The 15,241-nt window shown below is 39.6% G+C and overlaps 1 protein-coding gene across 9 annotated transcripts in view; it reads right to left on the minus strand.

The window, feature by feature from the left end:
* STARD13 (StAR related lipid transfer domain containing 13) overlaps positions 1–15,241 on the minus strand; it is a 492,723-nt gene that overhangs the window by 264,804 nt on the left and 212,678 nt on the right. For all 9 annotated transcript variants that reach the window (XM_037892239.2, XM_037892229.2, XM_037892233.2 and 6 more), the window contains one exon: positions 6,745–6,778. In XM_037892239.2, coding sequence (XP_037748167.1) covers positions 6,745–6,778 — 34 coding nt within the window. The remainder of the gene's footprint in view (positions 1–6,744; positions 6,779–15,241) is intronic.

Genomic DNA, 15,241 nt, shown 5'->3' on the forward strand with positions numbered 1-15,241 from the left:
ACCTAGTGTATGGAGAGAGACCTTATGCCTTGAAAAATTAAATGATATAAGTACCTTATGTTTAGCACAGCAAGTACTGGTGTAACACCAACAGACCCCGGTCTTTGGGGGCAGGATCGAACCTGGGACCTCTGGAGCTTAGTGCATGAGCCTCTAGTGCATAAGCTAAAAGCCCACTGGCTCCTAGAGCAGACTCATTAATCTTTAAGTGGTCTCGGTGCCACAGAACACCACACCCAGAAGGTATGGAGGTTACATACTTCCCCTAGCTGAGGAAGCGCATCCCGAGCTTCAGAGACTTCCCAGTTGATATCCCCGATGAGCCCCCACTTGTAACATCAACAGACCCTGGTTGTTGGCAGGCGGGATTGAACCGGGGACCTCTGAAGCTTAGTGTATGAGCCTCTAGTGCATGAGCTAAAAGCCAACTCTCCCTTAGCTAAGGCTATAGAGCAGACTCATTAATCTCTAAGTGATCTTGGTGCCACTAGAGGGGATAAACACCACACTCAGGAGGTGTGTGGGTTACACTGGCTCATAGACAGATCCAGGGGATATGAACATTACTGGGCTATGGCACCAGCTTTGTTGCTGAGTTTTATTGTCACCCCAATCCTCCCCCTCACCCACACATACTTTTTTAGATTTTGAAAACTTAATTGCTAATTATTTAAGAAAACAGTTTAATTTTTTTTTTAACCTGCACTTTAAGTTCTTTAGGACAGGGGCTGTCTTTCCGATAAATGTTCCTATAGTGCCTAGCATAGCAGGGCCCTGATCTTTGGCTGAGCCCCTTAGGCACTGCTAGACTGAAAACAGTAAGTAATAATAATGCGAACTGCATGGGTTCTAGGGACATCAGGGTTTCCTGGGGTTCCAGTTCTGGGGAAGCTCACCATGCTGACTGTCCGAGTCTGAGACCCAAGAATTTTGTGTTTTGCAGAGAATTTCAAAATTTGAGGCTTTTGTTCTGAATTGGAATGAAACAAAGTTTCAGAATATTAGAATCCTCTGTGAAATGGAATTACTGTACCTCTCTCTGTAGAACTCTACCCAGGACCTTTGATTTCTCCAGCACAGACCTCTAGTACTTGAGTTAGAGGAACATCATCTTCTATGTGGCGTTTACTAGAGGGGCATTTACTAGTGGATTACAAACTATTATTTATGTCACTCTTCTTAAGCAGCATTCAAAACCACCCAAAACCTCATTTATAAATAGCTTTCTTAAGAAGTACTGTTAAGAACAATCAAAGTGCAATTTGTTATCATATGGAATAATGATAGGTCTGTCAAAATGGATATTCATTTTTCTCCCCATAATATATTTTCTCTTTTGTTGTTGTTGGCTATTTTATTACGGTAATTATATCCCAGCAGGGCAGACAAGCAGCTCCCCTATGAAATGACAGCAACAATATAGTTGACAGAAGATTTCAGGAAGCAACTGATGTTCTCATTAAACATTTGTAGCATGGTTACAACTTTTAATAAGAAGTCACTAATTTAGCGCCACAAAATTACACAGGCCAAATTTGAAAATTTGGCCTCCTAAATAAGTGGCCTGTTTTTTCAGGAATGCTGATCTCCTACTAGTCAATGGGAGTGGCAGTTACTCAATACCTCTGACAATCTGGGCCCTTACTTGGGTGCCTAAGTATGGTAAGTTTGAACATTTTGGCCACGCTACTTTACTAAACGATTAAAAGCTGCCAGGGCTGCAAATGCAAGTTGAATTATTGTAGCTAACTGTGGTATAGGAACATGCACTCACAACTGTACAGAAATGTGAACTCCAAAGCTGGAGAAAACTCATCTCCTCCTCTGGAAATGAGTATCCTCTAATTTACTGTTTAAGTTATTTGAAAATCATTGTGGCGGGTTTGGTTCAAAAGTTTAGATTTGTTGTTTAGAAGTGGAAACTCTTATAGCACAGCATACAATATCAGGGAAATAAATCAGAAAGTAGAACAGGAATACTAAGTCATCCCTTTACTAATTCACCACTTGCCAGTATTTAATATTTTCTCCTAATGTATATCATATTTAATGTGCAGAACGTTATTTACAATATTCATACTCATAAAATATTGCCATATTCTTGAGGGTTGAACATGTCACTACATTTCTAACAATGCTGGTATGCCATAAAAGGTTTCCCAGAGGGGCCAAGTGACTCTGTGCAGTTACAATGTTTTCTAAGAAAAGCTGCAAGTGTTATGATAAACATATTGTGAGGAACTCACTCTGAAACTCCAGGAAATGGCATCCCAAACATCTTTTAATTTATTTTTAAAAGCTAAAAAAATACAAAAGAAAAGAAAGAAAAACAGTACAAAGAAAAGTATTTTCCCCTCACAGACAAATGTGGTTTTGTGGAGAGATGACTAGAGGCCAAGGAAAACAACATATGTATGCCCCTGACCTGACCAGAGGAACACTGGTGCCAACCAATGACAGGGAAAGGGCTTGATTTCCACTCCAAACTCCTACTGTCCAGTATTCTAGTACCACTGTCTCTGATCATTAGCTCCTTCTTTATTCAAGGCTGGAAGTGAGGACTCCCTGCTAAACAACCGGTAGCTTCATAGTAGGTAGGGAAGAAGATGATGAACCACTGAGCAATTCTAGCATTACCTGGAATTCATTCTTTAGGCCATGACAACCCTAGAGGGAGAGAATATGGAGGGTGGGACACCGAAGTTGAAAGAAGAGGGAAGGGATCTATAAGGAGGAAAGGGCCAAGGAAAGAGAAAGAAAGGATAAAGGGAAAATGAGAGGAATGTGGAAGTGGTGACCAAGGAAAAAGAATGAGGAGGAATGTCAAGGAGAAAGAAAGGAGTGCAAAGAAATAAGCATGAGAGGTGAAGTTTGGGGACTTTCTTCTCTGCTTTTGTTCTTCTTTTATTAAGAGAGCTTTAACACACTAAAGAAACTGAATGCACAAATTCCATTATTGCAACTTTAAGATGTTGAAGTTAAACACAAAACAGTCAGGAAATGCAAAATTAAGTGGCTGATTGCACATAGCTGTTTTGTATTTTTGAAGACTATTTCGTAAGAACATTAGAACGGCCATGCTGGTTCAGACCAATGGTCCATCTAATGCATTATCCTGTCTTCTGACAGTGGCCAGTGCCAGATGCTTTAGATGGAATGAACAGAACAGGGCAATTATCAAGTGATCTATTCCATCATCCCATCCTAGCTCCTGGCTTCAGAGGGTTAGGGACACTCGCAGCATGGGGTCGCATCCCTGATCATCGTGTCTAATAGCCATTGATGGACCTATCCTCCATGAACTTATCTAATTTTTTGAGCCCAGTTATACTTTTGGCCTTCGCAAACATCCTCTGGCAACAAGTTCCACGGGTTGACTGTGCATTATATGAAGAAGTACTTCCTTTTGTTTGTTTTAAACCTGGCATCTATTAATTTCATTGGGTGACCCCTGGTGTGTATGTGATATGAAGGGGTAAAAAAAAAAAAAGTTCTTACTTGCTTTTTCCACACCATTTGTGATTTTATAAACCTATCATATCTCCCCTTAGTCATCCACTATTTTTGTTGCCCTTCTCTGTACTTTTCTAACATTTTTTTTTTGAGATGGGGTGATCAGAACTGCGTGTGTGGGAATACTAATGATTTATATAGTGGCATTATAATTTTTTTTTATTATCTATCCCTTTCCTAAGGGTTCCTTACATTCTGTTAGCTTTTTTGACATTGACATTGAGCTGATATTTTCAGAGAACTATCCACAATGAATCCAAGAGCTCTTTATTGAGGGTAACAGCTAATTTGGACCCCATTGTTTTGTATGTATAGTTGGCATTTATGTTTGCCAATGTGCATTACTTTGTATTTATCAACACTGAATTTCATCTGCCCACTCACCCAGTTTTGTAAGATCCCTTTGCATCGCTTTGCAGTCAGCTTGGACTTCACTATCTTCAATAATTATGTACCATCTGCAAACTTTACCACCTCACTGTTTACTCCTTTTCCAGATCATTTATGAATATGTTGAACAGCACTGGTCCCAGTACAGATCCCTGGGGGACCCCACTACATCTCTCCCTGTAAAAACTGACCATCTATTTCACCTGCTAAAGATACACACCTTAATAAGTAGCATGCTCATTATGGGAAAGTACATTTTGCAACACAAACCTTAAATTCCTTAAATTCACAACCTTGACATTGCATTAATATAGGTTTTTGCAAATTCTGTTTGCCTTTAAAAATATTCCGCTTTAAAAAACAACAACAAAAAAGTATTGCCTATAATGGATAATGATAAGGAAACTTACAATGGCAGGGAAACTCCAGTGTTTGTGTTTTGATAAGATCCATATCAAACAAAAAGTACTGTATTGCAGTACATAACAGAGCAGGGTAGGAAACTGGTTTCCCATCCGGACAGAATTTTTCAGATTTCAATATATTTTCCCAACCTGAATTGGGACAAAATGTGAAAATCTTGAAAATTTTTGTGAACTAGAACATTTGAAAAAATTCAGCTCAGGTCAATTGAAATGCTTTGTTTCAGTCATTTCAAAATGTTTCATTTTGATTTTGACTTTTTACATTTTGTTTTACTATAATGTAACTTAAATTTCAAATCAAAGTCAACACACTTTTCCTTTTGAAAGTATCAAAACATGATATTTTAATGATATATAAATTTTTCAAAAAAAAAAAATTTAAATGGGAAATTTGTCAAAACAGATCTTCTGACAGAAGTTTTGGTTTTAATGAATTACAATTTTTGTATGAAAAACTGTTTCACTGAAAATTTCCCAACCAGCTCTACTACATGACAACATGCCATGGTTAAACTTCAGTGATCAAATTATGTCAGGAAATCACTTGTCACAAAGCCTGTTGGTAGCCAGTTTGCAACAAGCATTCCCTGACTGTAAAATGGGTGATAAATCTTATTTCTCTTGCAGAGACAAAGGATATATTACCGTAAAAGAAAAGCAATTAAGAAATGTATCATAGTCAAAATACTGGAAATGCTGTTTAAATACTCTATTTTGTTTAAAATGTACATGCTTGTAAATCCTTTAAGATTCCAGTCTTCAGTGCAACATATAGATTTTGATTCAAGTAGATATTTCAGTAAAGAGCTGAAGAAAATATTTCATTACTAAATCAATACCAGCATCTGATGGAAGCTGTTCACCTTTAGAATAATGTACACTTATTTTTCATAGGCAAGTATCGACATTGTTTACTCAAAAATACAACTGATCCAGTAGATAAAGTTAATGTGCACAAAAACATAATAGAACTATACTACAATTAACAACCATCACATTTCATTGACACAATGGTAAAGTAGATGGGCACAGAACTGCCAATTAAGACCTCCGTTTTCTAGGCCAGATTCCAACCATTGTGCTAAATCAGCACCTTTGCCAGCTGATCCGTTGAACTGGTGACATTGGCTATAAAAATGATTCCCTCATCTAGCAGAGTTAAAATAGCCCTTGGAAAGACAGAAGATGCAATTTGGGAACTGAAGGAACGGTGGCACATGTTAATTTAAACTAGAAGAGATCACAGGGTTAGAGGACCTGTTCAGACCAGTCCCCCAGCCAGATAAAGAGTAGAAGTAGGGTAATATGGAGAAAAAAATCATTAAAACAATGATCCACAATTACTTTATGTTTAATCAGAGTGTACTGCATATTCACTGTACTTTGCACTGTAAAGGAAATTCATTTTTTTTCTGATTTGTGCAGATCCAGAAATCTCATACTTCATGATTTTTAAAAGGGTTCGAACGGACATAGGGTTATGTGACAATAAGGATTCACCAAGTCATTCTTTGGGCTTCTTTGCAAAATTCTGTTACTGTTATTAAATACTAATATCACATTTGGAAACACCTGCCATTTTCTACATTTCTTCATTGCTCTCAGTTACAATATAATAAAGAACTCTGGACTTACTTAGGCAAAGCACTGATGCATAGGCTTACATCTCACTGAAATCAATTGGATTCATGAAGTCAATGTGATTTAAGCATATGTTTAAGTGCCATGCTGAATGAGGACCTCTATGCACACAGATGCATATCCAAACCTTTATTTTAGCTCCTAGTAGTCACACTGAGTGAGTTTGGATTTCTAATTATTTATTTCCACAAGTGTAATGATTATTGCCATAAACTTGGGTGCCTCAGATAATTAAAATTAATTACAAGAGAAATAATTTCCTATGTACTAATCAAATAAGCGGGTATCATTAATATTTAATGGCCACATCAGTCTGCCAGTGATCCCTCCTTAATGTCCCATAAATGATTTGCAAAAGTCCTAGCTAAATAAATACACTTTAAATAGTTACAAGAAAGAGGCCAGATTCTGGCATACTGTCAAATTCCACATCGCTAACACTGACTCTCTAGAAATATATATTTTATCTTATTATTTCAGAACCCACTTTACAAGCTGTAAATCCAAAGTAGCAGAATTTGCAACTTCCTTATGGCCTAACGGTGGCTAAATAAATATATATACACCGTGTTCATGGACAATAGTACAAAACTGTCCAAAACAACAGCACTGAAAAAAATACAGAACCCGAGTCTAGTATAAACATCAGAGAGTCCCACAGATGTTCCATCACGATGTATATTCTTTTAACATGTTTACCTTGTTTCTCAAGAAACTTTCAATAGGGTATAACTTGTAAGTAGCAGAATGTCTTTTCAGAAGATTATGGACTTACCTGCTTTCTCTTTGCTCAGCTTCTGAGACAACACCTGTAAGAAATAATTCTTTTTTTAGTTTAACATTTTCCCAAAAGGCTCAGGATATAATTTTATGACAAAAGTAGGAACGGACTTTAAACTTGGAAACATCACCATCTTGTTTGGGTCAGTACAACCCATAACTTTAAATTAAAGGCCCTGGGGACAAGATAAGCTTAATTTTCACCCAATTTATGTAAAATCAAAAGACTGAACTGATCCTTCTGGATACCAAGAAGATTCCAGATGAGAACCTCACAGAATCCGCAATTTGCTTGAGATGCAGCCATTCCCATGTCTTAGAATCATAGAATATCAGGGTTGGAAGGAACCTCAGGAGGTCATCTAGTCCAACCCCCTGCTCAAAGCAGGACCAATCCCCAACTAAATCATCCCAGCCAGGGCTTTGTCAAGCTAGTGTGCATTCTTTGGTCCTGCTACATGAAAATCATCTGCAACTCTCTCAGAAGCACTAAACTGCTACGTTGCCTCATCCATTAAATGCTGCCTCTCCAGCCTTGATGAGGATCACTCTATACAAACTTAAGTTAAAAAAAAAGAGTCCTCAGCTCTTAATTTATATGCACGTTTTACTGAAACATCAGAAAGGTCCTCCCTTAAATACAAAATGTAATTAAATTTTCTACTTTCATACTAGTGTGAAAGTAGAATGAATTATATTGAAATTATAATTCATTAAAGAAATGCTGCTTGAAGAGTTTGTTGAAATATAGTTGTCAGGAAGAGAAACATTAAGGAGCGTGAGACAATGGGTCCTCAAACTAATTAACTTAGAGCTCCTACTGAGCTAGGAGATTGGTAAACATTAGTATGCAAATAAGATATGTATGTATATTTGTCAGTTTCTGCTTCCTTTTGTCTCCTATGTTAAATTGGCTTTGGCTTATCTGTATAAATAAGTTAGCTTGAGCTTTTGCAGAAGGCTCACATATATCTGGGTGCATTGGCAAAGCGCTTTGCTAATAAACAGAGTGGTCTGACAAATTCAGTGAGTCTTAAATCTGATTTTGACACTAGAAAAAAAACCACTCTTTGTAGGTGAGGCAGCATGGAGTTGTTTTCCCAACCTAGGAAATACCGCAAGACAATTTTACTTTGTAAAAACCCCGTTATGATCACAGTTTAGATTTTGTCTAGCAAAAGTAGTCAAGGTTAGGTTGGGTTTAGCTTAGCATGGGAGTGAGATTTAACGACATTTAATTAACGTGTATTAGCTAACTCTGACCTAACCCCAACCACTTTTAAACAACATGGACAGAGTTGGGTTCTAAATAACCATGTTTACTAATTACATACAAACATACACGGCCTAGTTACATATATACACGGATACTCTGTTAGGTCCTGGGGGCTTCTGCAACAGAAGACAAGGATGCCCTCTAGAGGGCTCACAAACTATTTAAAGGGATACTACCCAATTCCTAGGCAGTACAGGCGGAAGAACTAGCTGGCTGTAAACTCAATCCAGTGATTTAGGTGATGGTGCTCAACTGGAGACAGCACCTGGAAGCAATGTTGGAGATATCATCACTGGTTAGATCCCCAAAAGCTGTTAGATGAGGAGATACAAGCAGCGGCCAGAACTCTTTTCCACTTACATTTGGTTAGAAGGTTGCAACCTCTTCTTCTGGAGCTGAAACCATTTCTATTATCTAGGATTTTGTCATCTCAGGATCAGACTATAGCAATGGAACAAAAGCTTGAGTCTGTGCAGAAATGGAAGGTGGTACACGGTGTGGCCGCCTGCTTTTGGTGCAGTGTGTCTCACTGGGAGCACATTACACCAGCGCTTCATGATCTGCAATGAGCTTCTAGATGAAATCTGAGGAGTTTATGTCAGCCTATAAAACCCCTACATGGCCTTAGACTTGCCTGCTTGATAGAGCACTGCTCTCCCTGAGCCATACTCTCACAGATGCAAATCAGCAGAGGTGCTCAAGCTAGGGACCTCCTCAGTTTAAAAGGATCAGTATTGGTGGTATTCTCCATAAAGAGCCCTCAGCTTTGTAATTCTCGCTTACCTCTGACAAGATCTGAATTAGGGCAAGGTCTATCTATGTTTCAAAGCTGTTGGAGAAAGTTGAGATGTATTTGTGACTGAGGTCAACTATCTAATACCTGGTTAACTTTAGAGACTAACCAATTTATTTGAGCATAAGCTTTCGTGAGCTACAGCTCACTTCATCGGATACATACTGTGGAAAGTGTAGAAGATTTTTTATGCACACAAAGCATGAAAAAATACCTCCCCCCACCCCACTCTCCTGCTGGTAATAGCTTATCTAAAGTGACCACTCTCCTTACAATGTGTATGATAATCAAGGTGGGCCATTTCCAGCACAAATCCAGGGTTTGTCTAGTTTTAGTAAAGTCCAGCCACGAGGAAGTTTGGTTTTTTATGAGAGTATCCATTTTTGAGAGCTCATTCTTAATCTTTCCCTGTTTGCTGTAGAGGATGTTGATCAGGTGGTTCCGCAGTTTCTCTCAAAGAAACTTTCTCTTCTTTCTTTGAGAGAAACTGCGGAACCACCTGATCAACATCCTCTACAGCAAACAGGGAAAGATTAAGAATGAGCTCTCAAAAATGGATACTCTCATAAAAAACCAACCTTCCACACAAACTTCCTCGTGGCTGGACTTTACTAAAACTAGACAAGCCATTTACAACACACACTTTGCTTCTCTACAAAAGAAAAAGGACACTAAACTTTCTAAACTACTACATGCCACAAGGGGCCACAGCAATGGTTCCCTCAACCCACCCAGCAATATTGTTAACCTAACCTATACTCTTAGCCCAGCAAAAGCAGCTGTCCTATCTCGGGGCCTCTCCTTCTGCCCCTCCACCCTCACGAACATGATACAGTTCTGTGGTGACCTAGAATCCTATTTTCGACGTCTCCGACTCAAGGAATATTTCCAACATACCTCTGAACAACATACTAATCCACAGAGACCTCGCTACCAACACTACAAAAAGAAGGATTCAAGGTGGACTCCTCCTGAAGGTCGAAACAACAGACTGGACTTCTACATAGAGTGCTTCCGCCGACATGCATGGGCTGAAATTGTGGAAAAGCAGCATCACTTGCCCCATAACCTCAGCCGTGCAGAACACAATGCCATCCACAGACTCAGAAACAAATCTGACATCATAATCAAAAAGGCTGACAAAGGAGGTGCTGTTGTCATCATGAATAGGTCAGAATATGAAGAAGAGGCTGCTCGGCAGCTCTCTAACACCACTTTCTACAAGCCATTACCCTCTGATCCCACTGAGAGTTACCAAAAGAAACTACAGCATTTCCTCAAGAAACTCCCTGAAAAAGCACAAGATCAAATCTGCACAGACACACCCCTGGAACCCCGACCTGGGATATTCTATCTACTACCCAAGATCCATAAACCTGGAAATCCTGGGCGCCCCATCATCTCAGGCATTGGCACCCTGATAGCAGGATTGTCTGGCTATGTAGACTCCCTCCTCAGGCCCTACGCTACGAGCACTCCCAGCTACCTTCGAGACACCACTGACTTCCTGAGGAAACTACAATCCATCGGTGATCTTCCTGATAACACCAGCCTGGCCACTATGGATGCAGAAGCCCTCTACACCAACATTCCACACAAAGATGGACTACAAGCCGTCAAGAACACTATCCCCGATAATGTCACGGCTAACCCGGTGGCTGAACTTTGTGACTTTGTCCTTACCCATCACTATTTTACATTTGGGGACAATGTATACCTTCAAATCAGCGGCACTGCTATGGGTACCCGCATGGCCCCACAGTACGCCAACACTTTTATGGCTGACTTAGAACAACGTTTCCTCACATCTCGTCCCTTAACGCCCCTACTCTACTTGCGCTATATTGATGACATCTTCATCATCTGGACCCATGGAAAAGAAGCCCTTGAGGAATTCCACCATGATTTCAACAATTTCCATCCCACCATCAACCTCAGCCTGGTCCAGTCCACACAAGAGATCCACTTCCTGGACACTACAGTGCTAATAAACGATGGTCACATAAACACCACCCTATACCGGAAACCTACTGACCGCTATTCCTACCTACATGCCTCCAGCTTTCACCCTGACCACACCACACAATCCACTGTCTACAGCCAAGCTCTGCGATACAACCGCATTTGCTCCAACCCCTCAGACAGAGACAAACACCTACAAGATCTCTATCAAGCATTCTTACAACTACAATACCCACCTGCGGAAATGAAGAAACAGATTGATAGAGCCAGAAGAGTTCCCAGAAGTCACCTACTACAGAACAGGCCTAACAAAGAGAATAACAGAACGCCACTAGCTGTCACCTTCAGCCCCCAACTAAAACCCCTCCAATGCATTATTAAGGACCTACAACCTATCCTGAAGGATGACCCAACACTCTCACAAATCTTGGGAGACAGGCCAGTCCTTGCCTACAGACAGCCCCCCAACCTGAAGCAAATACTCACCAGCAACCACATACCACACAACAGAGCCACTAACCCAGGAACCTATCCTTGCAACAAAGCCCGTTGCCAACTGTGCCCACATATCTATTCAGGGGACACCATCACAGGGCCTAATAACATCAGCCACACTATCAGAGGCTCGTTCACCTGCACATCTACCAATGTGATATATGCCACCATGTGCCAGCAATGCCCCTCTGCCATGTACATTGGTCAAACTGGACAGTCTCTACGTAAAAGAATAAATGGACACAAATCAGATGTCAAGAATTATAACATTCATAAACCAGTCGGAGAACACTTCAATCTCTCTGGTCACGCGATTACAGACATGAAAGTTGCTATATTACAACAAAAAAACTTCAAATCCAGACTCCAGCGAGAGACTGTTGAATTGGAATTCATTTGCAAATTGGATACAATTAACTTAGGCTTGAATAGAGACTGGGAGTGACTACGTCATTATATAAGGTAACCTATTTCCCCTTGTTTTTTCCTACACCCCACCCCAGACGTTCTTGTTAAACGCTGGATTTGTGCTGGAAATGGCCCACCTTGATGGTCATGCACATTGTAAGGAGAGTGGTCACTTTAGATAAGCTATTACCAGCAGGAGAGTGGGTTTGTGTGTGTGTGGCGGGGAGAACACTTGGATTTGTGCTGGAAATGGCCCAACTTGATTATCATACACATTGTAAGGAGAGTGATCACTTTAGATAAGCTATTACCAGCAGGAGAGTGGGGTGGGGGGAGATATTTTTTTCATGCTTTGTGTGTATAAAAAGATCTTCTACACTTTCCACAGTATGTGTCCGATGAAGTGAGCTGTAGCTCACGAAAGCTTATGCTCAAATAAATTGGTTAGTCTCTAAGGTGCCACAAGTACTCCTTTTCTTTTTGCGAATACAGACTAACACGGCTGTTACTCTGAAACCTGGTTAACTCTGTTGTTTAAGTCGGGGATAAACTGCTAGATTTTATTTGTTTAGTTTAGTTTGTGCTTTTAAATCAGAGCACCTAAGTCCAGGAATAAGTACTTTCTCAGAGTACATAAATCAAAATAAATAATAACACAGTCCTGCCCTCATCCTCAGTTTTAGTGTTCTAACATAGCCCTAGGGGCACCAGTTATTTTCCAACCAAAGTCAGGCTACAACAACTTCCAGTGTCTTTTTAGAACAGCATACAACAAAAGATGCAAATTGTAATTGGAGCAAACCCAGATGGCAACAGAAATCTTCCAGATTAAAAGTGATTTATGGAAATTGTAATAGTAAGGCACTATATAACTGACTGTCGAACAAAATACATTTGTTGGAGCACTAGCATCCCATCTGAACTGCATGGCAATATCCAATCAAATCCACAGAAACCATGGACTAGATTAGTGCAAGTTTCCAGCACCTGCTGTTCTCAATAATGAAGAAAATTCACTAACAGCTCCAGCTGTAGTAATTTTGCAAATGGAAGTGTTAAATAGAATCCAAAGACAAGTATCTTGCATTGATAAAACCATTTACCTGAGCTATAAAAACCAGAATACAGAAACCAGGAGTTTACCGATAGACATTGGCCTCAGTCCTCCTCTCATACCACTTTTACACCAGTGACCTCAATGGATTCACTTCTAATTCACCTCTGTGAGAGAGGACTCAGACCCGCTTTGTTTTATGATCACAGGACATTGATAAAGTCTGGTTTATGGAATCTGAGAAATGTATGATCAAGGGTGGGGCCCTGAGTTAATTTGGGGCCACTGTGGAATTAAGTTAAAAACTCAGAGTTCTTGGTCTTCCAGTTCCTACAAAAGAAAAGGACGTGTAATATGGGAAACCTGAGTGGGAGGTCATTCTCTAGCTCTGTTTTAAAGCACTTGGCATGTGTGTGTCTGTTATCTCTCTGCTCTCAGAACAGCCAACAATTTAGTAGACAGCTCCTCACCTGGTGGGTCTCCGGTCTGAGAACACTGATCCCTGCTCCACTGGCAGCTGTATCTACTGTGTCTAGTGTGATCTCTGCTAGCTCACTCTGGGCAAAGTCCTGGCTGCCAGGCCTTTCCCAGACCATGCTAAGCAGGAGAGGGGAAAAGTCTTGGTTTAGCAAGATACTTTAAAACAGGCATAACTTTAAGCACATGATTGGTCCCATTGAAGCCACCTTTCTGAATCAGGGAAAGAATATTTGGGGTATGTGGCAAAAGAGAGCAGGAAAGATGATTCATAGTGTGTGGGCAGGTAAAGAAAAGGAGATTGTGTAGATGCACCCCCCAACCCCCAAGAATAATCCAAAATTCTAAAGATATCCCTGAAAGCAATTTCACATATATAAGTTATGCAAACAAACAATTAAAATGATGTGGAAATGGATAGGAGGAAAACACCAGTAATATAAATCCAGCAATGAAAACAGATCAACATGCTCAAAAGATTTTTTCCTCAAATATACACTATTTCTGACATGCATAAATAGTGTGGGCATGAAACCCACATGGTACAACTGGATTAGATGATTTAATAATGTAAGATTTTGTCCTAGTAAGCTTCTTGTCACATAAAAGCCTTTTCTGACAATGAAAATGACTACGAAATGGGAACTCTAATGGACTCAGGATTATTGTAATCTGCAACAGCACAATGATTCTGCAATGCTAGCCAGTCCTGTAACTTCATCTGCCACTTTCACAAAAATAAAAATGACAGTTGTGTCCAAGAATTTTACTTCCCTCTTCCCCCATCAAATTTCATTAGTTATTAGCCATTTTAAAACCAAACTGTAAACATTTCAAATCTGACAGTGGTATTTGAGAACATCTGTCAAACTCCAATCACTGATTCCAAGCAAATCACTCCATCAAAAGAAGAAGAAAAATAATTAGGTTATTTGTACAACATGAAAGTGATTCTTTCGACATTTAATAAAAAGCCAAGAAGTTAATTCAACATAGATAGGGACTCAAAAATATCATTGTTATCTAATAAACCCTGGCATTTTGACAGGCCCATTTGACATCTGATGCTAATAAAAACAGGGTTTTCTATTCTATGGGTTTACATTCTATGGAAAAAAATTGCAGCACAGTTATGAAGCATAACGTTGTCTGAAGATGGCATATGATATAGTTAGATGACTTTTCTTGTTGATTAATAGTTATGGAAGGACATCATTTAACTTTGCTTGGAATAGACTGGAAATCATGCTTGTTGTTAATATTATTGATTAAATAGTTTGCTAGACATTAATTTAAAACTATACATATATATACCCTGTTCTAAAGGAGCAATCTAGAAATTCACATACAAAACTGAGTCACCAGATCAGCATTTTTGCTAGACATTTTTACAAGATTGATAGAAAAAGAAAACTCAACAGATATCAGGACTATATAGTTGTGCAAAATAAGGGACTTTTGCCCAGATCCTCAAACCCCTAAATACCTTTGAGGATCTGTGCCTTACTATCTTCTGACACTTATAAGACAAGTCAGTCACTCAGGATTTCATCCTGCCCTCCAATGAATGGTATAAACAGCGTCAGGCAGTTTTTCAATGCACATGCTGATCTGCACCACACAGAGAGTTGAAGCTACTAATGGAGGGTAGAAACATGCCCTAAGTAATAAGGAACAGTGCGTAACACATTACTGTACTCAAGATTTTTCTCAAAATAAAGTTTTTAAATAATGTGGCATTAAGAACATATTCTACACTGGTCAGGGAAACCATCTAGAAGGTAACACTACCATTGGACCAAATCCTGGTCCCCTTCCTTCTGTGAATAATTGACTTCAGTGGGACTATTTATGGCAGGACTGGGCCCATGGTATCCCTAGACCAGCCTCAGAGAAAATGGATCATGAACCACATGACTTTCATTATAATAACCAACAACCATTGGTTCCTAAATAAACCATCCCCTAAACATAATCCATGGAATTCATGTAAATTTCCAGCTGTAGGCCAAACCAAGTGCTATTCA

This window comes from Chelonia mydas, chromosome 1 (genome assembly GCF_015237465.2).
Source record: "Chelonia mydas isolate rCheMyd1 chromosome 1, rCheMyd1.pri.v2, whole genome shotgun sequence".
In the NCBI taxonomy this organism is placed as follows: domain Eukaryota; kingdom Metazoa; phylum Chordata; order Testudines; family Cheloniidae; genus Chelonia; species Chelonia mydas.